The sequence below is a fragment of the Tympanuchus pallidicinctus genome, unplaced genomic scaffold (assembly GCF_026119805.1).
Source record: "Tympanuchus pallidicinctus isolate F22 unplaced genomic scaffold, pur_lepc_1.0 scaffold21, whole genome shotgun sequence".
NCBI lineage: Eukaryota > Metazoa > Chordata > Aves > Galliformes > Phasianidae > Tympanuchus > Tympanuchus pallidicinctus.
In genome coordinates, this window is record NW_026294733.1 from 4,714,676 (window position 1) to 4,736,767 (window position 22,092).

The following is a 22,092-nucleotide window of genomic DNA, read 5'->3' on the forward strand; positions in this document are numbered from 1 at the left end:
AGATGGCACCTCCTCATATCGTGGGGGTGACCCTGAGTTTGGGAGGTTGAGGGCTTTGCCAGGAAAGCCAGAGCTGCATGAATGCAGCGTCACAGGAGACACTGGAGACTTCAGTGGCCGCAGAGTCTAACATTGCTCTACAACCATCTCCCAGGCAGCAGCACACTTTTAGTAAGCCTCTGGAGCCAAATCTCCACTTGTAATGAAATTCAGATGCTAAAAACGTTGCTCAAAATGGGACTGGAAGAAAACTACAGTACTCCCAAAAGCTGAACAAAAACCTCCAAGTCTGAGCACATGAGAGCAGCATTCTGCAGAAAAAGAGACCCAGGGCTGTGCAGCAAGCTCACTCAGAGGGCAGCACCCCTTGTACAGACAGGTGAAGTCCTGGCTCTGCTGCAAGCAACAAAACTCACCAATGCTCCAAACAGGGAAGCTGTATTGCTTAATCCTGTTGCAAAAAGGGGACTAGAGCAAAAGGGCAAACACCTCCACAGAAGAAGCATACAAGCTCCTACAGAGCATGGCCATCTTAACTTCCCCAATTTCTTTATCACACAACACTCAGGCTTTATTCTTCCAGCAACTTCAACACCTTTCTTCCTCCAATGGAAACCACAGCCTCTCAGCAAAGGAAAACTACTTTAACACAAAGAAGAAGAAACAAATATTGATGAGCATGCTGTGAAAAGCAGGGCTCCAATCAGGCCTCCTGAGCCCAATTCTACCATCCAAAAATAGCAGTATTTTGGTGAGAATTTGTAAGTACAGCTTAGCCAAACATTATGTCCAATTTTTGCAAGTTAGGCCCTTTGGCAATTTAGTTTGCTGGCAGAAGTGGCAGTGCAGCAAAGGCTCTGCCATGTCAGGTGTGCTCTGATGATGTTACAGCTCAAGGACAAGCCAGAATCACTAATCTCCCTATGGGAAATCCAGACAAGATTCCCTTACTCAGAGTAGCCTGTAAATGATTTTCTCTGTGCCAGTCAGAGAAAACTAAACCCCACTGAACGCCTTTGTGTTTCTTGAAAAGCCAGGAGGCAGAACACAGTACAAAGGGCTACATTAAATGAGCTTGACAGTCACTGGAAGTGATTATGGTACCGTGACATTTCTAAATATGCCCATCAGCTACTTGTGGAAGGGGGAAGGACAAGTTTGTGGTCAAACCCATTAGTTATGGGTGCACAAAAGACTCCCAGGATGCCCTCAATTCGGATATTTTTGCATGGCACATTAGGGCTCTTTTTTCCCCCCATAACATCAGCCTCAAAGGGCAGCCACAAGCAATCCCCTGCACCACAAAGTCTGAAATGGGCCACTGCATCTGTTACTTGGACACACAAATCCTCAGCAGCACACTGGGCTGTAGGGCACGTGCCACGCCACAGAAATCCTTTCTTTCAGCAACCCCAAACATCATGGGAGGAAGCTGAGGCTGTCAACCAGTTTGATTTAATATGTAGAATTCAATTGTCATTTCATCCCCTCCAGATAGCCCTTCAAATTAGAGGGGACAGGAAATTCAGCAAATGAGTGGTTCCTGGGGAGCCTCACGCTGCACTCAGCCCCTCCTGCAAACTGCTGTGGGGCTGCTCCTAGCAGAAGCTGTGCAAGAGGCTGATGTCACCAAATAATCCTTGCTGGAGAGAGAGGGAAGGTGTTTAACACCCACTGCACATACAGTTTGTTTGTTTGTTATAATGGGCGCAGTGCTGAGACAATGCTCACAGCCATGCCAAACCCAGCACGATTTTTGCAGGAATGTACTCTCTTACCTGGCAGAAAGGGGATGATCCTTTGTTTGGGATCCTTCTGCCCTCCTTCCATTGGAAACTTGTCCAGCATTTGCATCTAAAAAAGAAATGCAAGAAAGGTGATTAAAGTCAGTAATTTGCACACAGTTCAAAGCCTTGCTCCATAGAAGGAGGTTACGACTGTTCTCCAAAACAAGTATCCTGAGACACTGTACAAAACACAATCAGCCAGGGTGATGCACAAGACTTTACCACTATCTCTATTTTAAGTCACTTCTTACCACTGCTGCACTCAGCACCATAGTTTGGCTCAGCATGGGTGACTACACATGCATTTCTGAAACTACTGTCATACCAATGGATCTCAGCCATTAGGCCTGAGAAGCTCCTCAAAATAGGTGTATTTTAAGCTTATTAACTCAAGCAAAGCACAGCACTGACAGAACTCCTGGGCTATGGCTGGCTTGGAATCAGAGCACAAACTCCTGTTTGCCCAAAAGACCATAAAGTAATATGTCAACTTTGGAGAACACTTTGTGCTACACAATTTTTAGAGATTGGTTTAAGAGAATCTCAGCACTGAACAAATAATTTCCTGATTGAGTGCAACTGCACAGAGAAGGCACTCAGTAAGCTCAATCAGCAAAAGGAGGTGACAGACAACTCCCACTCTTGTTGGTGTCCATTTGGCATTTGCACTGGTGCTTCAAGGGCATGCACACAACACCCCTGAGTTGCTATAGAGCTTGAACACCCAGCAGGATCTACTTCTGCAGCACTTCCCTTGCTGGAAAACACCATTTGGATTGGATTTTGCACTTAACAGATTGGATGTTAGGAAAAATTTCTTCTCAGAAAGAGTGGTAATGCGTTGGAATGGGCTGCCTAGGAAGGAGGTTGAATCACTGTTCCTGGAAGTGCTCAAGAAATGAGGAGACGTGGCACTGAAGGACGTGGGTGAGTGGGCATGGTGGGGATGGGCTGGTGGTTTGATTAGATTGTCTTAGAGGTCTTTCCCAATCTTAATGATCCTATGTTGATCCATCCATCCTGCAGTTCCGCTACTCTCTGCTTCGGAAGGAATGGGATGGAGATGCAAGTTCTCCCTTGCTTTCTCTGGAGCACGGATCTGAGCACTCTCTCCCATCACCTGCAGAGCACCCTGGTTCCCAGAGTACCCAAGGTTGGTTTTACCCTCTCCTGTTGAACCTACTGCATTCCACATAAACATCTAAACACCTATGGAAGCACTATAGACAATCTGCCCAGGAACTGCCCTAAGCATCTATGAAGCCAATACACTTATTCTCCTTTGGCACAATTAATATTTAAAGCAGAGGGGAAACGACACAACCAGGGAGACAATCATCCATCCCATGGCACCCCCACGAGAAACATCTGTGGGCAGCCCCGGAGGGAGTGCAGCACTGAGCAGACAGACTGACAAGCTATGCTTCCTTGTACCTGCTGCACAAAACATTGGGAAACCCTTCCCCACGTCCACATGGGCCAGGCATGGGGGTCTCAGCACCATGGGGCAGGTCCTCCTGCCTGGCTCCCTGGTTTTCATGGATCTTGACCTTCAGCACCTATTTTTCCACGCTTAGAGGGGGCATCTGCTCCTAGCTCATGGTTCTTCCACTACGGATCACAAGCTTGTATAAAGTACTGTAACAATACAACGGAGCCCCTTTTGTCCGTACAGCACCTCAGCTCTGGCACATGCAAAACACAAATACTTTATTTCTTGGATCTCAAATGCACCAGGATAAAATTCTCGAGGTTTGGTGAAGAAGAGGCAGAAGGAAGGAGGTGCTTTTCCTACACTGTGATTAAAAAAAAAAAAAAAAAAAATCCCCAAACATAACAGGAAAACCAAAAAAAGCTGACAAATATTCTCTTCAAAATGAAAAGAAACCATCTCCAAACCAGGATGACACTGTGCTGTGCTTACAGCTTCTTTCCACTATAAACTTCAGTGAGCTTACAGCAAAGAGCTCCCCGGGCACGCAGTCAACTCCCGTTCTTCCACCAACCCTCAAAACAAAGGATGTCCCAACAGCCCCGTCACCCTGTGAGCCCCAGCTCTGTGCCACACGGGGTCTGACCGCCCTAACCCTGATCTTCCTGTTTGGATCAGTTCCTCAGAGCTTGTGACTGGTGCAGGACGAGCAAAACAAAACAAGTCACAAATGCTGACATCTGATTGCTGTTAGCAGTGCGATTCCTGAATCACTGGAAGAGTTCCCCTCCTCTCGTTTCTGAGTGCAAGCTGAGGATCTGAACACCAAGAGCCTCCAAGGCAGGACGTGCAGGCCGCAGCTTCCCCATGCACACGAGCCTGGACAGTGACTTTGGCCAGAGCTGCTCCCACCCACGTGATCCCACCAAACACCAGAACTCTAGCACGTCAGTTCCCCATTTCCTGCTGCTTCTTGACTAAAATGCCTCTCACGGTGGCTGCCCAAAGCCTGGGGCTCCCCTCATGCTCTGCTCTGCCCTTGCAAGAAGGAAGGAAAAGATACTGTGAGATCCTGCAGCAAAGGAGGAAGAGGATGATGAGGAAGAAGCATGACAGAGAGGTTGGTACCCCTCATCCCATCCCACCCAGCCTGGCTGCCATAGCGAGCAGCTCCATGGAAGGCAGCAGCACATGCTGGTTCATCAGTTTTGCTAGACATCAGCCTGTGGCTAAGGAACAGCTTGAAGCCCACTCCAAAGAAAACAGCCCCAGAGCCTGCTCTAACCACGGCAGGCAGCTTGTGTTAGTGATACAAGAGCACACGTCTGCAGAAATTCAGCCTTGGTCACGAGCTGAGAGTCCTTCCACAGTAGCAGCACACAAAGATGTAACAGCAATGAAAAAAAACTGGCTTCAGGGCCGAGGTGATGCTGGAGTCCTGGAGGAACCCAGCTCCAGGTCTCTGTGTTTCAAGGCTCCCTGGGCCATTTCTGGCTCATCCCGTCTCAGCTGATTTTGCAGGACAGGGACTACAGCACACATCATTCCACCACTCTCACCCAGGAGTCCTGGAAAAAGGACAGAAGGTGGGTAAAAGCACAGCAGCCCCACAGGTGCTGCGTGGGGACACACAGACACACCAGAAAATGAGCTGCAGAAAGCGAGGTAAGCAGCAGGAGGGCCAGGCAGCTCACTCTGCAGAAAACCCTCCTCCCCAGCCCCAGCAGGGAAACACACTCCAAGCAGACAAGGAATTTTGGAACACAGGCAGTCAGCATGGGGAGACTCCCACAAATCATGTCAGCAGGCAGGGTTTCCATCCAAGCTGCAAATAACAGTGATCACATCGCATTCCCAGAAGAGAAAACTCTCCCAGCCAGCCAAGATTCAGAGGGGAGAAGGAAATGGGGCAGAGGAGCAGCAAGCAGCTGCAGAGCCCTTAGGAGCACAGCTACCCGTGTGGAGCAGAACAGTGCAGGGCCACGAAGCAGTCTTGCTCCCAGTAATGCAGTCAGTCACATCGGGAAGGAAAATGAAGGACAAAAACAATAACCTTATTGTTTCTCCCCCTCTGAGACTATTTAAAAGTACTGGAGACAAAATCTTCAAAACAAAAAACTAGAGCGGGTGCAGCTCAAAGCACTTTGGTGTGTTTTTGGTAGGCAGAAGTTGAACTCTTGCACGGCACTTCTCACTGGTACACCAGCAGTGATGGCTGGGCTGGATGGTGCTCACACTGGTGCCCGTGCCAGCTCCTTGTGCCAGCACCACGGCACGGGTGTCCCAGCAGAGCACCTCCAGGCTCCTCCTGACAGCACATCAGGGCACAGAGCTGTTGTTCTCCATTTATTACCCCACACCAATTTGCCTTATCTTATCAGTTCACTGGTTTCCCTATTAACTCAGAACTGCCTGTGCAGCCACATTCCTGGGGCTTCACATTCCCACGCCTGCCTGTGGCCGAGTGGCCCATTAACAGGGCAGGAGGTAAAATGGGCACCCAGGGAGAACAAGGAGCCCTTCCCCAGCTGCTTGCAGCACCAGCTAGCACACTGCCAGGCAGCTTCTTCATTAAGAGGAAACCCATAAGATAACATCCTAATTGAATCATTTATCAGAGCTGCAGGCTGCTGGCAATCCTAGGGGAGGGACAACGTATACACTCAGCACTGTTCCCAGGAAGCAGAACATTCAGGATGGGTTTTGCCCAAGCTGGAGCTGCTCATGCACACAGCGCAATGCCGGAGGGATGGATGGTTACTGGAGGAGCAGGGCTGTGAGGGTGCTTCCCAGTTCCAGACAGATCCAAAGGAGTCTGCAAACAACAAGATGAAGCATTGGTAGCTGGTAAGGACTATCTGGTGGAAGGAAAAATGTCTGTCAAGGTGGAATGCATTCCCTGATAATGGTGCAGAAGAAGGGGCATGAAATGACTCTTGAAGCAGTGCCTGGCAACTGGTGGGGGTGTGGGATTTGCTGTTTTTGAGTTGCGGTGCCAGCTCCAAGCGTGGGTTTTCTATTCCTGAGGACTGCATCTTGTGTGGCTCACAACAGGACTGCAGAAGAGAAAGCAAATCTTTGCCAGCTCATAAAGGGGATGCTGCACGTCACTGAACAACATGATCTAACACCACGGGATGGTGGTGATGAAATACTCAGACAAGGAGAGCAAACTCTTTCACTCTTGCATAAGATCAGGACACAATGTGCAAGCTGTGGTTGTGCGTAGAGGGAAATTCCCCCCTTTTCTTATCGTCAGGATTTGCTTTGGCTGCGAGATGGAGGTTCAGAGTTAAACCACATTCCTCCACTTTGGTCCCACAAGGAAGAGCTGACCTAATCCATGCTGTACCAGACACAGCCATGATCCAGAGCAGAGCAGTCAGCTTTTGACAGTGTCCCAAGGAAAAAAAAAAAAAAAAAAAAAAAAAAGAATGGAAGTTCAACAAAAGTCTTCACAATCCAGTTGGGCAAGGACAGCAGTCACAGGAGCCTCTTTGTGAGAGCAACTGCCTCCCAATGAGAAAAGGCAGCTGGTGAAAAGATGGGCCTGAGCCAAATGTGCTCTCTCCCCCCACAAATTCCCCTCAGCCCCATTCCTTGAGAGAAAAGGAGGCAGCAGGCAGATGGCTGTGCTGTGTGCCCCACTGTCCCCATTGTGGCCAGCTCCGGCCAGGGACATTCATACTTCCTTCACACCTTCTCATCTACCTCCTTCCAGCCCCCCAGGATGTGACCCAATCATCCCAAAATACAAAGGGAAAGGGCCTCAGGCCCAGACACTGCCCAATGTCACAGCAGCACCCACTAGGATGCTCAGAGAGACACAAACCAAAGTCTTCACAAATGTGTTCCTGCAGACGAGAGCATCCTGGCACCCCGGTGTTTGGGGAACGTCTGCCAAACGATGTGCAAAAGAGAGAACATCTGGAAGCCTGGGGACTGCTGGTGTTTGGTCATTTTGTCATGCAATAAGAGGCACCTTCCCTTCATCTCCACAGACTGCCTAGGAAGAAACAGGACATGGAAGCAGCAGCCCAGAAGACAGAAGGACCAACAAGGAGCAAGCTTGGACCCCAAGTGCTGGTGATGCTGAGCTGAAGAGGGTGAGCCCAGAGAACCCACCTCACTGCTGGTGCTGCACCACCGCTTTGACCTTCCACAGACACCGGTCCCAGAACACTCAGCTCACTGTGACCACGCGGCGCGAGCTGAACGATGTTCAAGGAGAAACTGCAGCTGATGGGAAGCACAACCAAGCAGATTCCTGATGACCACAGCTTCTCTCCAGTTCCTGCCTTTCTAGTGCAAGGGATAGATTGAAATGCTTCTTACGCATTGCTGGGCAGGGTGATCCTGACCTGCTCAGCGCTAGGAAATGGCATCACAGAGGCCAGATTGTGAAAACCTGATGGAAAACTTTAAGCACGGCTCAGCAATGACAAAAAAGAATTAACTGAGGTCAGAGAAAAGGGCTACACAAATTGGCAGCAGCTGCCACTGCAAGAGAAATTTCCTATGAAATCACAGGAAACATTAGACAGAGGGAGATGTCAGTGGCTGTGAATAGCTCTCGCATGGAAAGGGAAGCGGGCGCGGGCAGGAAGCACACTCAGCCCGTCCTGCCCCAGCACCCCCAGCCCTCCTGCTCTCATCCTCCCTGCAGGTTCAGGGAACTGAGTGCAATGTGAGGTCTCCAAGAGGAACCAGGCAAAAAGCTTCCGTGCCTAGGACTGGAGATGTTTCCAGCCGGAGCATACGCTGATTCTCTAAGTAGAACTTCATCAATGCTTGCCTGATGCACCCACTGGCTTGAGCGATCAGGCCAGTGACACTGCAGTGCCCCGTCTGTTGAGCATCTCCAGCAAATGAAAGCTTGGTCCTAAGCATCTAACCCCTAAAAGCCATTATTTAACCTCAGCGTAATGAGTTTTGTATTTTGTCATCAAGCCAGGAAACTTAAAAAAACAAAGCTCACTAAGAGAGAATCAGGGTAGTCACTTGTGATGAGAGGATGGGAGCTTGTCACCAACATCCCCATAACACCACGTGATGACTGCAGTAGATGGACCAAAGACAAGAAGGCAGCACAAGCAATACCCTGGTCTTCAGATCCAATGTGCTTTGGTCAGGTCAGGCCCTGCTCCCTGCAGTAACTTTTGTGCTAATTCAAGCATATTTCCAAGGGCACTGAGAACTACGTCTGAGGTCATTAGAAGCTGTGTTTTCAGGAGCAACAAGTAGCTCTGGGTGCCTGCTCCAAGGCACTCAGAAAGGAACCAGATGGATGTGCACCTTCCCAGATTCTGCGCTTAGTAAGGCACCAGGTGAGACACCCCAGAATTATGGGATCCAGAATCATCATCCACGTCACGATGGCCCCAATAGTTCCAGAGAAGCACTCACTGTTTGTTTTCTGAGCTGCCAAGAATATACTCAAGAGAGATTACATAGCTTTAAAAACTGAAAGGATAGGAAAAGAGGGGAGCAGGGACACCTCCCATTTGGAGAAGAGCAAGAGCTCTGCCCCCAGCAATCCCACAGCACTGATCTCCATTAACACAGTCTCCTCACTGATCTCCTGGCCTCTCTGCTTAGTGGGTGATTAATATTTATAGCTTTGTACATCTGATTTGGAGGTGGTACATCCTGGAAGCCGTAATTCTCTTTACAGTACTTTACTAAAACATTTCCCACAATTTCTGATAATTGCAGCACAGACTCTAGCTGGCATTATGTTGGGTCAGCAGGTCCCAGGCCATATCAAAGAGCACCAAAAGCTCCACACCCCACATGCACACCGAGAGCAGAGCATTAACACCACCAAGCAATCAATAAGCATCCATCATTCACCAGTGCGACCCAGCCACGGGAAGTGACTCCTGCCAGTAGACATGCTTGGGAACTGAGCAGCAATACAGCAATACCCAGGGGTGATGCTGGTCTGTGCTGCTTCCTCTTCCAGATCCCATCCCTGGGAACTTCCCTCCAGCACACCCACAATGTGTCAGCCCTGGCTGGAGCCTGGCGTGGGAGCAGGACAGAGCTGTGCCACCTGCATCAGCCCAAAGCCCACTGAGCAAATATCACAACGTGAGCTGTTCAGGCAGCAGCGGCCATAGGGAAGGCTGCAGAGCGTGTTCATGTTCACTCACTTCCCTCCAGCATCCCAAATTGGATCTGCTGGGAAGACCAGGAAGCCATAAGATTGAGCTGTTGGAGAAATGTAAACAGTGGTGGAGAAATATCCTGTTCATTGCAGAGGAGCTGGACTAGATGACCTTTAAAGGTTCCTTCCAACTCAAATGACTCCACGATACCAACACATTTGCCTGATGAGCAGCTGAGACGGGGGGGCTGAGCCCAAAGGCTGTAGGCAGATCTCACTTCACATTGAACGCCACGCTCTGCACGGAGAGGCAGCCTCCAGCAAAGCATTCCAGCTCCCAGCCACCAAGGGCTGCCCAATGTGCATGCCATCCCATTCCAACCACATGCCTGCCCAAACCTCTGGGTGGCCACTCATTAGCTTCTCTCCTACGTAACTCACAGTGTGATCTCTGTTCAACCTCTCCCTTCTCAAAAATCTTCCCCGCTCCAGCACACAAGGTAAAGCAAACTGCTGTGCATTCCTTTCCTGAAATTAATGCAGCTTTATACTCGTGGCAGGCCCAAACGTGATAAGACAAAGGAGGTGGCATTTGAGCTACAGGCAGAGCTGCCAAAGCTGCAGTCCGATCACTTGGGAGAGCACTGCTGGTCAGAAACAGAAGCCTCATGACCTTTCTGTTGCATCAGACTTCTTCCTAACCAGCTATTTTCCCTGCTGCTTCTTCCCTAAACACATACCCCATTTTCCAGCTGAGCAAGCACAATCAGCAGAAGCTTGTGAGGAGCTGTTTTCTGTCCATGCAAGGAAAGATTTCATCCTCATTGGGCTCATGGAGATGTCTGTCACCAGCAGCTCCATGGGAGCCAGGGCCACTATTACACAGATGGGACAGGAAAACAAGATAAGACAAACCCTTTAAGTCTAGCTGCCAAAACCCAAAGTTTCCATATTAACCACATATGCCTTTGCACGACCTTGCTGCTCTCCACCCCCTCTATCCACCACCAACATTTCTCCTGGGGAGCACGGGGCGCCGGGCTGGGTGGCTATGAGCACCACAGGCTGCCTTGTACTGCTCTGTTTACAGAAAAGGGCATTAAAGGTGCCAAATTCAGCGGTGCCCAAAACCCGAGCTCGGCAGGAAGCCTCAGCAGCCAGCGCACACACACGCGCTTCGGGGCTTCGGAGTCCAGACAGCCCTTGCCAGAGGGCCGGAGCTCGCCAAGAAGCTCTGCTTATTGCAAAACCAGAGTGCTGCTGTTAAATGATAGCTGGTGGGGGAGAGCGGCCTCGCAGCTCACCGAGGAGCTGATGCACTTAACAGGGAGCGGGGTATCGGGAAGCCTCAAGAGCACACAGAGCACTGCCTCTGCAGGGGACATGGAGAGCATCTCTGACCTGGGATACTTGTTCCCTTCCAGGGTGCTGGGGCCTGTGAGCACATAGCCTGCAGCAGGCAGAAGCCCCAGTGCTTTGTGCTTGTGAGAGCGTAGATTACACACACACACACACACACACACACACAGAGTACACACAAACCATATAGCTGGAACTGCATCTGCTTTTCTAGGACCCAGCAGCAATAGGGGAAGAGAAAGCAATGCCAAGAATTGTCAGCACAACTAAACCCCTAAAGGAACACAAACCCTAACAGTACCCAAATTTGGGGATTGTCAGAGCTCCTCTCTAAGCATCGCCTGACCAGAGATTCTGAAAAACTGGAAAGCCTCTGCCTGAACCCACTGCCTGTAAGAATCACCACAGTTTGGGGGCACAGAGAAGGCACTGTTGGCAGGAGGGAAGATTCCAACTGAAGGCAGAGGCCTCAGAGCTCCGCAGGATGAGAGGTGGGGAGCTAGAAAATGCTGACGGGTATCCATTTCAGTTAACACTGCAATTTAAATAGCAGAATCTAGCCACAAAAATTAAAAGGAATTTTACATTGTGATTCATCAATAATAAGGCTATCTTTTAAATTAACAGTTAATAGCAACATTTAATAGAAGCTATTACCTGATTTTAAATTCAAAACAAGAAAATGTCTTACATGTACTGACCCAAGTTTCTTTCTTTGCTGAAATTTTAACACCAACTTTCCTCCCAACCCAGGACAAGGAAATGGGATGGTTTTGCAGCCAGTTGCCCAGCTCGCTTGGCATACTGTGTGGTATGGCACAAAGACCTCTTGCATGTTTCACCAGTTATTTCCATCACGCACGGCAGCCATGAAGAGACGTGGATTGCAGATTTCTGCTTGACGAGACTGGGTGTGAACTCCAAGATTTTGTGTCTCCACCACCAGGCTCAGTAGTTGGAGCCAGGAGAAGGGGCATGGCCAACACACAGTTTCTCAGAGCAAAAGGCAGACCCACAAATTAAGCTTCCTAAAAAGTGGTATTTCCTTCATTTTTTTTAATGCTAGAAACACTCTGAGATAAATGACAGCTGTATTTTGTGAGGCTGAAAGCCTTGGCCAAAGCCCTCAGGACGCCAGTGCCTCAGACAAGCTGGAGTTGCACAACACAGTTGAACCAAGTGAACTTCTGCCTGCAGCAAAACACAGGGAGAGGTCTCACCTCCTCCATCCTCTTCCTCATTCCTGGCCCTCAGAGCCGTCCCAAGCCCACGGGGATGTGGGCAGCTCTGCAGGTGGGGAGGTTCTCCACCTTCAAGTGATGCTGCACTGAGATCCATCAGCCTTAGAGAGCATCGCCTCTGTCCTACAACTGCTCTGTGAAGGGAGCATTTCACAAAGCATGTTATGACAAAATACCTTCAGTTTCCAGCAGGTTGGGTGCTGGCTGATGGCCAGTGATTAGCCAACGCAGCTTGCAGAGAAAACAGGAGCACAAAGAATTGTTGTATGCATCAGAACATGCCTCACCTGGCTAATGTACGATGGTACCAACACTGGAAAAGCATTGGACATCTGAATGATAGCTATTTCTTGCCCAAACTTAAAGTTTCTACCAAAAGTAGTATTAAAACAAGAAATCCACCAACCTTAATTACATTTACCAAACCTAATCTATAATGCCATGCTTTCAGGTAAAGATAGCCATAAATATCATTTGTAATTCACTGCTCAGTGACTCACCACTGTTGCAAAGGCCTCAAAGACATTATCCCAGCATAGCAGAAAGAAAGCATGAACCAGAGGAAGGGCAGATCCTGCACACACATCCTCCCCCACCCAATGGAACAGCCAGGCTGGCACAGACCTGCTTTATTCTTTGCTGCTATCCTCCAGAGTGCCACATACCTAGGAAATGTCCGTGCTTAGTCCCAGAGATGGGGACGAGAAGTCAGAGGTGAAGGGAAAAGGTGTGCAAAGGAAGTAAAAGGAGAGGAGCATCATTTCTAAGATGGATCACAGCATGGAAAGGGAGAGCAGGCAGTTAAAATCCTCATTTATCCCCAGGCTCCATCAGGACCCTGCAAGGATCATTCCAGAGATCCATACCTTGGTTCACAGTGGGACTTCCAAACTGCTGTGTGCCCTTTACTGCATCACACACATTCAGCAATGCGCATGGCTCCCAGCCATCTCACTAAGAATTCAGCAGGCACAGACTCTTTGCACCAATCTCCTCTCTCCCCAGAAGTATCAGTAGTACTTATCAACAATATGCTTCAGACCCAGAGCTGCTTTGCATGATACCAATTGCAAGGTCTTCCCTCCAGAAAGCTGAAGGAGACAAGTTCAGCCCTTCAGGCTGGTGGAAAGAGAGGTGTAGCCCATCTCTTCATATTACAGGACAACCTTTAAACATCACCTTACTGAAAACAGCACCAAATAAAAACACATCGGATCACCATCCAGAGAACTTAGCTTGGCCTCTAGATCATCCAAGAGAGCTTTAGCCACCCCACCTCGGGGCCTCCTCCCTGCACGGGTGGCAGCACACCCATGGAGTGATGCGTAGCTGAGTGCCATCCCTTCCCTGTCCTGTTTCCGCAGGCAGGTGCCAAGAAAACTGAATGAAGGTGGACCACAGGGCCCTCTGGCAGCTCCAGGGGGTGAAGCTGAGAAGATGAACTCAGCACAGCTGGGAGCGATGAGATCAGGAGGTGAGAGGAGCCCTGGAAGGAAAGACTGCAGCATCCCAGCATCAGGCACAGCTCTCAGCAGCTCAAAGCCCTGCTCAGCTGCCAGGTAAAGAATTTAGCAGCTAGTCAGATTGCCAGCAAGAGCCAATTATAACTCAACTGACCTGCCTTGGCGCTGACACGCACGGGGAATGTGCTGGCTACCCGCTACCAAACGCTGGAAAGCTATAAATGGGAGACGTTTGGAGAGAAAAGGATGAAGGGAGCCAACTTTTAACTAGGCTGAAGTGCACGGGGCTGTACGTGTTCTTTGTGGAGGGAAAGAGAGAGAATGAGTAAGATCTTTGATGTGCTGCTGGAAAAATCCAGGCTGCTGCTTCTACAAAGACAGCGATCATCTTTTCTTAATAGAAATTGTTTCTTCTTTTCGAGTCAGCTTACAACAGTTCACCTCTTCTGTACTCCTACACGTGGTGCATAAGCTCATGGCTCCTGGCAAAGTCTGGATGCAGAGGAACAAAGGAGAGAGCCTTGCTGGCGCTTTGCACAGGAACCTCACCATAGGAAGCTGTGGGCTTTTTCTCATCTTTGGTCACGCAAGTGCCTGTCTTTCACAAAGCAGCTGTCTGAGGGAGAGATCCTGCTGGTTTATTTTCGTGGCTGCGTGCAGTTGCTGCACACACACACACAACAGCACAGAATTCCACTGAACTCTGCAAACCTTAGAAAAAGGAAATTCCCAAAGTGTTGAAATAAGATCCATGTTATGAAATAGCTATCGAAAGAGTCCTGTTTACAATCCCTGGACACAAAAAGACATCCATCTTTCAGCAGCAGAGTGCCTGCACTGCCTTAGGGGCTTAGCATCAGAGAGACCAACACAAACAGCACTGCCAGCACAGAGCAGGCGTGAGGTACAAGCAGAGAGCAGGCTGTGCTACACCTGAGGAGCCTGGCGATGGTGGGGAAAAACTGTTCTGCATTCCCAGCCCTGGTTTTCCTACGTCTGGAGAAGGAAGATAACACACCCCGCTCTGCTGTGGGATGCAGCCCCAGGAAGAGGAGAAGCAGAGGAAGGCTGCTGGGGGGTCTGTACCCCACATTGGTGCATCTCACAGTGCTGGAAGCAAGGTGCCAGGCTTATTTGAATTTACTCAATGGATTTTCTTTTATTCAGGCCAACAGGCTGACAAGAACAATTCACCTCTGTGCCAGCCAGCATCTTCTGAGCACATTTCCATGTAACATTTTATTTTAAAGCAGTCAGAATCGTGGTGATTTAGACTTTTCCCCCACTCTGTCTTTGCTGCACGTGCACAGCAGGTGAAAAACCCCATAGAACAACTAATCTGCCTTTCATGTAGAGATGACATGCACGCACCATTGCCTTTTGCCAATTTTCTCATAGAAGTAGGCACCACTTCAACAGCCTGTGTTTTTTTTTCCCCTCTCACACACAAAGCTGTTGGCACGAAGGATGCAGGACTCTCTCCAAGATGACATAGCTCCAGGTGGGTCAAGGCTGAAAGTTTCCAGCTAAGAACCTGAAGGATTTGTTAAACATATGGACGGACCAGAGGACTGGAAAACACGCTGGATGTGCATGCAGCGTGCGAGAGCCAGAGCCATATTTTTAAGTACACTTAACATTCTCTTTTTGTCTGCCTCTGAACCATGCAGCAAGCACATTTACTCCAGACTATGTCACGTCTCCTTCCCTTGGCTCACAATTAAACCTTTGTGCAGAGAAGCAACCACAAGGCATTGCCCTCTCTTCCTTCAGCCTTCATTAGGGAATAGGAGTGGAGGAACAGTTTCTGACTGCAAGGGGCAACAACCTGTGCCCAGGGAGGGTACCCTGTACAGTTTGATGTGTAAGGGCTTGCTGCAACATGCCAAAGGAGAAGCTTCTGCCTTGGTGGTGAGATAGCAGGCCGTGGTGTGAATAGCAAAGCCTGCTGGAAGGGAAGGTTTGGTACCCGCTTCCTAATGCGCTGGATCCACTCGCAAGTGCAGGAACATCCATTCTGTTGTCCAACATGCAAAAGGCAACAGGGCTGAAGGGACTCAGGGAGCACAAGCAGCTGCTGGTGAGAGCATGACTGGTATTGAAAGGTTAAGTTTGGACATAAGGGCACATCATGAGTGTAGCAAGACAAGGTGGCTCTTGATCACATGAGGACCTGAAATGACTACCACTGCGGCTGATGAGCTCATAATTACAAAATAGTGGAAAAAGTGTTTCTTTCTTTGGGTTTCCACAGAAAACACAAAATGCAAGCCACCAAAGCTAACCAATACAGTCAGTCCAGACAATGGTTTCAAGAGGATCCTTTCCAAAGGTTTGCTAAACGCCTCCAGGGCAATGCATCCAATGTGACCCATTGGGGTCCCACGGTCACAGCCTGCTCCTTGCTCATGGGCAGTGCTGGGAGCACCTCTGTGGCACAACAGAACTTCACATTTGATCATTGTCTACCAGAGACAGCGCGTCAAGGATTCAATTACCAGTTTCCATGCCAGCCAAAGTTTCCAACGTACCTGCCAGGCTCAATTAGCGTCCAGAACACAACTGGCATTCTTGAAAGCAACAATCTCATTGCTTTATTTCTTAGGAACAGCATTCATCTGCTCCTAATAGCTCACATCTGGCATATCACGCATTTCAAAAGAGCCTTGATCCTGTCCGAAGGAAAGAACTCCTTCAGCCAAGAGACCCATGCATAACTGAGGTTAGCATCCCAAGTTACAAATTTACTGCAATCACACAGTTACCTTGAGGTTTGAAATTCTAGAATTATAAATTCAGGTAGGGTTATCTGTTTTGGTTTTGTTTTCATCCCTAAAACATTGTTGTTACATAAATTGCTGTGTGATGCATAACATTTATGGAGAAAACAAGGAGGAGACAGGGTAGGAACCCAGAGATCCACAGAGAGCAGAAAAATACTGGAGCATTAACTGAATGCCTTGGTTTCCTCCTGCAAATAATAGTAAATAGGAGGAGGGAGGTATTACTCAGTTTAAACATTCCCAATTTCACTGCCTGGCGCTGCCCAAGGCCATGGCGTGACACATTACACTAATTAGCCAGCAAGGTATTTATTGTTGAGATATTAACCTATTTATTTTATTACTGCATTTGCTTCTTTAGTTTATTCTGCAACCTTACACACAGCTAATACTGAACTTCCATGGCTTTCCATCATCACAGAACTGGCCACCCTCATAAGAGCCACAAGGGACACGTTGTGCAGCGCTCAGCATCTGGGGACATTTCTGTTTGCTGTCCCAAGCACAACAGGGGCCTTTTACCCTCATCTCACAAAGCAGAAGGACACAGAACAGTGCCACTGGTTGCAGTGGGAGCAGGACAGCCAGCAAGGCTGTCAGTAGTAAGCATGCATGTGTTTTACTTGGCCCAGCTCCTAAAACAATTGTTTGGCCACAATGGAAGGTGACAAATGATTCAGCAGCAAGCCCACCAGGGAAATACCAGGAGAAAATCCCCAAGCACTCATGGAACGATTCTGGGGCTGCTCTGAAACACCAGCATCCCATCCAGCCCCCTCGCAGGTCCCACTGTCCTCATTTTGACACCCAAGAACATCTCCTCCCCATCCCTGCTTGGATGACAAGAGGCTCACTATCTGTGATAGGGTGCACCAACATTCACCCAATGCAGCCAGAGCTGCTACTGGAGAAAACAACATAAACCTTTGCTCAGCTTCTGGTTGGAGCCTGGAAAGTGCAGCCAAGATCACTGGGAACACAGCTATTAAATTAAGAAATCTCTCTACCCAGATTTCTCAGAGCTGTGACTATGAGTAAGCCTGGACAGCCCCAAAGACAGATTTTTGATGCAGGGATCAGCTGGGACTCTAGTTTCCAATTATTCCTCCAGTGCACCAAGATCATCAGGATTGGACACAGCAAAACTCTTCCCTTCTTTCTATGTTTTCAGAGGCAACCAAACCCTTTTAGCCAATTACTTCTTTTGCGTTGCTGTTTTTCCTTTTTTAACCTAATAACCAGCAGCATGAATAATTTCCAGCATGGAAAATTTCTGCCCAAAGAGCTAAAATTGGCATAGAATCATAAAACAGTCATTCAATAAAGGCCTCCAGCAACTGCAGCAGTCACTGCTACCAAGCCTACCTAGAGCAATTTTTTTTCCACTGCGCTAAGAGGATCTGTTTCACTTCTCTCCTTTCAATCCAATTTCCACTGTACTGCACCACAAGTTTAAAGTAAGTACACCAGGAAGCATGTGTGATAACAGGGAAGGAAGGGAAAAACCACAATTTCATTCATTCTTCCAACAAAGCCAGAAAGGAGTGGTTATTTTTTTTTTTTTTTGCAAGAAAATGCTGAGGCAGCAGGGGAGGGGAAGGTTTGGCTTGAACTTTCCCAAATGTATCACACTATATATAAAGCATTTCTTCCTCTAGAGTTGCCTCAGGGCACACCATGCAACACCTGGGTAAGAGCACAGCTAGAGGCAGGCACTGCCTCGGCAGACACAAACCCCAACGTTCTGTCCCTCTTGCAACAGAGGACATCCTGAGTTTGGCTACCACCTTAGGGCACCAGCAAAGAAGATGAGATCCTGAAGACAAGGAAGAGCTGAGTTCCATTTCCTTCCAGCCCTGGCCACTGCCCAACAGCTGTTCTCTGTTTATTTATTTTCATATTTCCTTGGTTACTCCAGCAGCTGCTCACAGCTTAACCCTTCCCTGCACCAGTGGTAACCCACAACACTGCCCACCTTGCCTTTGTGTGACATAACTTGTGAACCAACAGCACGGGCACAGAAGGGTGACTGGGGCTCTCACTATGGACATCCCTATGACCATGCTCATGGCTCTGTAAGAGCCTTGCTGCACAGAAGCAGGGCACTGTGCATGGGAGCAGTCATCTCACAGAAACCCACCAGCACTCCCAAGCCTAAAAAAGGCTTTCCAAGCTGACCTGAAGCCATCTGACCAGCAGAACCTACTAAAGCCATTCACATTCCTCAGGGTTTGCTTTGCTAGGCAGGCCCAGATGTGCTGTTATTTTAGCAGCCTGTTTGTGTCAGGATGCATTCAAACCCCATCAGTTTAAAGAGAGGTATCCACTTTCCCAGGCAAGCACAGCAACCACTGAAATAAAGCATAGAGATGTATGCAGCTTTACACACGCAGGAAGCTGAAGGGTGCTCAGCTTCCCTCCCAGTCCCACACGAGAGGGATGTGCCAGTGAGCTCTCTGGCAGGTCCATAGATCACTTTGTGCATTTTCTTTTTGCATCTGTACAGAGCCTGTTCCAGCAGCTCAGTTTATGTTTTGGCTCACAAAGCTCAGACAGACCCCTTGGCTCATCTCCACAGTACAAGGAGGAGGTGGAGAACACCCATTGCTTGCTCACCCAGAGCACTGGCTCAGATTTTTTGCAATCCAGTGTCCCAGATTGCCTTTCCAGCCTCCATTCCTTCCCCACCTTCCTCCCAGCTCCCCACTCAACTCCACACCAGGAGGTAATTGCTAAAGTAGCTGCCACCTGCTGCACTCTGGGCTGGCAGTGAATCCACTGAGTGCTGGTTAAAGGGAGCTTCCCATCATCTGCTCCCTAAAATGCTGGGAACCAGTGATTCCCAGCAGCAGCTCCATTTTGGTGTGCTAGCACTTGGGAAAGGCACAGAATTAGCTCCACAGGAATGGATGAGCTGTAACACCACCTCCCCAAACAAACAAACAAAAACCCCACCACCACTTGCATTGATTTCAGCTGGAGAAACTCAAACACCCTATGACCCCTTACGCACTTTCAGCTTATGGAGCGAGAGATTAACTTTAACACACAAAATCCCCACACTGCACTGCAAATGGCACTGAGTGCAGGTTTTGAGGTTGCTTTGTTCTTGCTTTCCCAAGGATGTCCAAAGCTGTGCTTAAATTCCCTCAAATCTAAACATTTTCCGGTAGATTACAAAAGGAATGCTTACCTCTAGCACAAAGCAAACCACGCTCCTCCATTTACCAGGTCTTTCAACCCTCTGAAGTCAAAAAACACAAGAACTGGAGAAACGCTTACCTGTAGGTCGAAGAACTTGCTGTACCGTCGGTAGATGACTTCTGTGGACCCATTGGACCACGTGACTTTGATAATGTACACCTGTAAGGAACAAAGGAAGAAATCAGATACAAGTGACAGAATAACCCATGACGCTCCAATGGCTGCAAAATGGCTGAGCATCAACCAGGGAGTGCATGGGAGCACTTAAAGTAGTTACAGCAACACTAGGAAATAAACAAGCTTAAATTACTAAACTCCACTGCTGCGGCTTAGCTGACTGCAAGATGCTTATTCCAAGCTGGAAATTAAGACAGCTCCCTACCCCCAGCTACAGGTACATAACAAATTCTGCACCCCAGAAAGAGACTTGTGAGGAGAACTTGAGCCTACACAGTTCAAAACTCCATCTGGTTTTCCATAAACAGCTTTGCTGTCACCTTGAGGTTCTGTTTTCTGAAGCCTGCTGGGGTGCAAATTACCCTCCTGTTACGCGAAATGCTATACAACTAATCCTCACAATCCTCAGTTATTCACAGACCATGTAATCAGGCTTTCACTGGTGATCAATGAGAGGGGAGAGAAAGAAGAAAACACCCCAGTTGTACTATTCTTCCATGAAAGATAACAAGTAAATAACAGAATTGGGCAATTATTTAACGTCCTTGCCTGTTATTGGCAGAAACCAGAGATGACCCTTGGTGAGATGCCAACATAACTCTCAAGTGTTGCAAACCTAAGCCTTCACTAATTGATAACAGATTGAGTAAGCAGAACAAGGGCACGTTCATTTCTTCTTTCTACTCTCACGTCTCACTTAGTTCCAAAGAAATTCCAAAGAAATATCAACTCAGTGACACAGGAATAAACCATTTAGAAGCCCAGGCAAAGGGACCAGGCAGGAACTTCAGACTAATACAACCAAGAGTGAAGGCTCATAGAAGGGTGATGTTTCGGTGCTTAAAACACAATCTCTTAAGAGTTTCAAAACAATTCCCACAGAGATGCGTGTTTTTCTCAATGCTGGAATGTGACCAATAGCCCAGTCCAATAGCCAACCTCAAATACCAGAAGGCCTGCATAGACACCACAACACTGAACACTTAGAGCTAATCAAACCTACTTGAATGACAAACTAAAACTCCACTAGAAATCTCTTCTCACATCTCTTCTCTTCTGATGCAGCACAAGCTACCCAGGTGAGGGGACTCCCAAGGAACCACAAACTTCCTGGTGGAATCAATTCCAAACTAAGACAGAGAAGGAAGCAGTGATATGAAGCAAGTGCTTACTAAACAAATTAATAACTTCATAACATTCATGACTTCATACCATCAGCAAACCGAGCGTTAATTTCATGCTAAGCATCATCCAAGCTGCCTTTACCCTTTACTCCAGGACTTGCCAGCAGGCCAGCATGAGCTCATTTTGGTTGGAAGCTCAGCTGATATCCCAGGTTCCTTACCAGTCTGCAGCACTCCACAGGGTTATATCACCACTGGCTGCCTGCCTGGAGAACGCCTTCCACTGGGGCAGAGGGAAGAGCCAACTTTTCTTCATTGTTTATTCCTATCCTGCCTTTATTTGGAGTCAACAGTTTATTAGACTGGGATTTTAATCAGGATGTGGATTTGCTCAAGCTAAAATGAATTCAATGCTCAGAAGAGTCATAAAGCCCTGAGATTTGTGGGCACACCGAGCTTTATTACACCCTTCTAATGGAGAGAAGGGGCACTTCTCCCAGCTGATGAGCTCGTTCCTATTTTGCTGGAATGCAGATCTCCCTGGAGTCTGGATAATGGTTTCTTGCTCATCCCATTTAAACAGCTGAGAGGTCCCTAGGGATATCTCCTCATCTATGGAGAAGAGATGAAGAAACCCGCAGAAAAGAGAACTCCTCAACATCCATAAAAGCACTGCCTTTGCAAAGCTGACTTCCTCTTTCCTTCCGACTATCCCTTGTCCTTAACCCCAACAGCCCCCTCCCACCTGCTGGCTAAAGATGCCACAGATCTTTGACAATTCTCATCTGTGATGCTCTGAGGGCAATACAAAAAAAAAAAAAAAAAAAGAAAAAAAACAGAAGAAAACACCAGACAAAGCTCAGGTGTTCCTTAATTAGCAAGAAAATTGCAAATTTCAAAAGGGGTGAATGGTGCAGTTGGCCACTCCACCAAGCCTTTTACAAGGATGAGCATTTTAGGGCTCCCACAGACACCCATGCATCCCTTCCTCAGGTGCTTCCTTCAGTGATACAGACCAAGTGGAAAGCATGGTGCTCAGGCTGCTCTTCCCCTCCTGGCCTAGCACTACACCTTGTCCTCTGTGCCAGGCACAACGCCTGCCCGGGCAGCAGCAGCCCCAAACTCCATTTTGTCCTTGCAATCACAGGTGCGGCACTGAGCAGCTCGCTCCCTAAAAGGCTGCCCCAAGGACAGGCTTTTTCCAGGCCCAGCTGTGCAGCTGAGGGCACATGGAAACTGTTATTTCATGGCTTTTCTGCAGCTCCGCTCCGCTGGCAGGGAGGCCCTGCTCCATCAGGGGTGGGAGAGCCCAGCAGATGGTGGGCAGCCAGGCCTAGGAGGGGGCCGCAACCCCAGCGCTTGGGTTGGGCTGTGGCCAAAACCAACAGGCAATGCTATCTAAATATTTACAGG

At 48.5% G+C, this 22,092-nt stretch overlaps 1 protein-coding gene across 7 annotated transcripts in view; it reads right to left on the reverse strand.

Moving 5' to 3' along the window:
* The window catches only part of SH3PXD2B (SH3 and PX domains 2B), a 516,634-nt gene that overhangs the window by 485,982 nt on the left and 8,560 nt on the right, over window positions 1-22,092 (reverse strand). For 5 of the 7 annotated variants that reach the window (XR_008207296.1, XR_008207297.1, XM_052684999.1 and 2 more), the window contains exons 2-3: window positions 19,457-19,537; window positions 1,779-1,854 (exon numbers count right to left, since the gene is read on the reverse strand). Coding sequence is in view for 5 of the 7 variants with exons in the window: in XM_052684999.1 (XP_052540959.1) it covers window positions 1,779-1,854; window positions 19,457-19,537 (157 nt within the window). In the remaining 2 variants the exon portion in view is untranslated. Of the gene's footprint in view, window positions 1-1,778; window positions 1,855-18,352; window positions 18,478-19,456; window positions 19,538-19,875; window positions 19,976-22,092 lie in introns of those variants that run through there. The other 2 variants (XM_052685002.1, XM_052685003.1) reach the window with 2 other exon arrangements.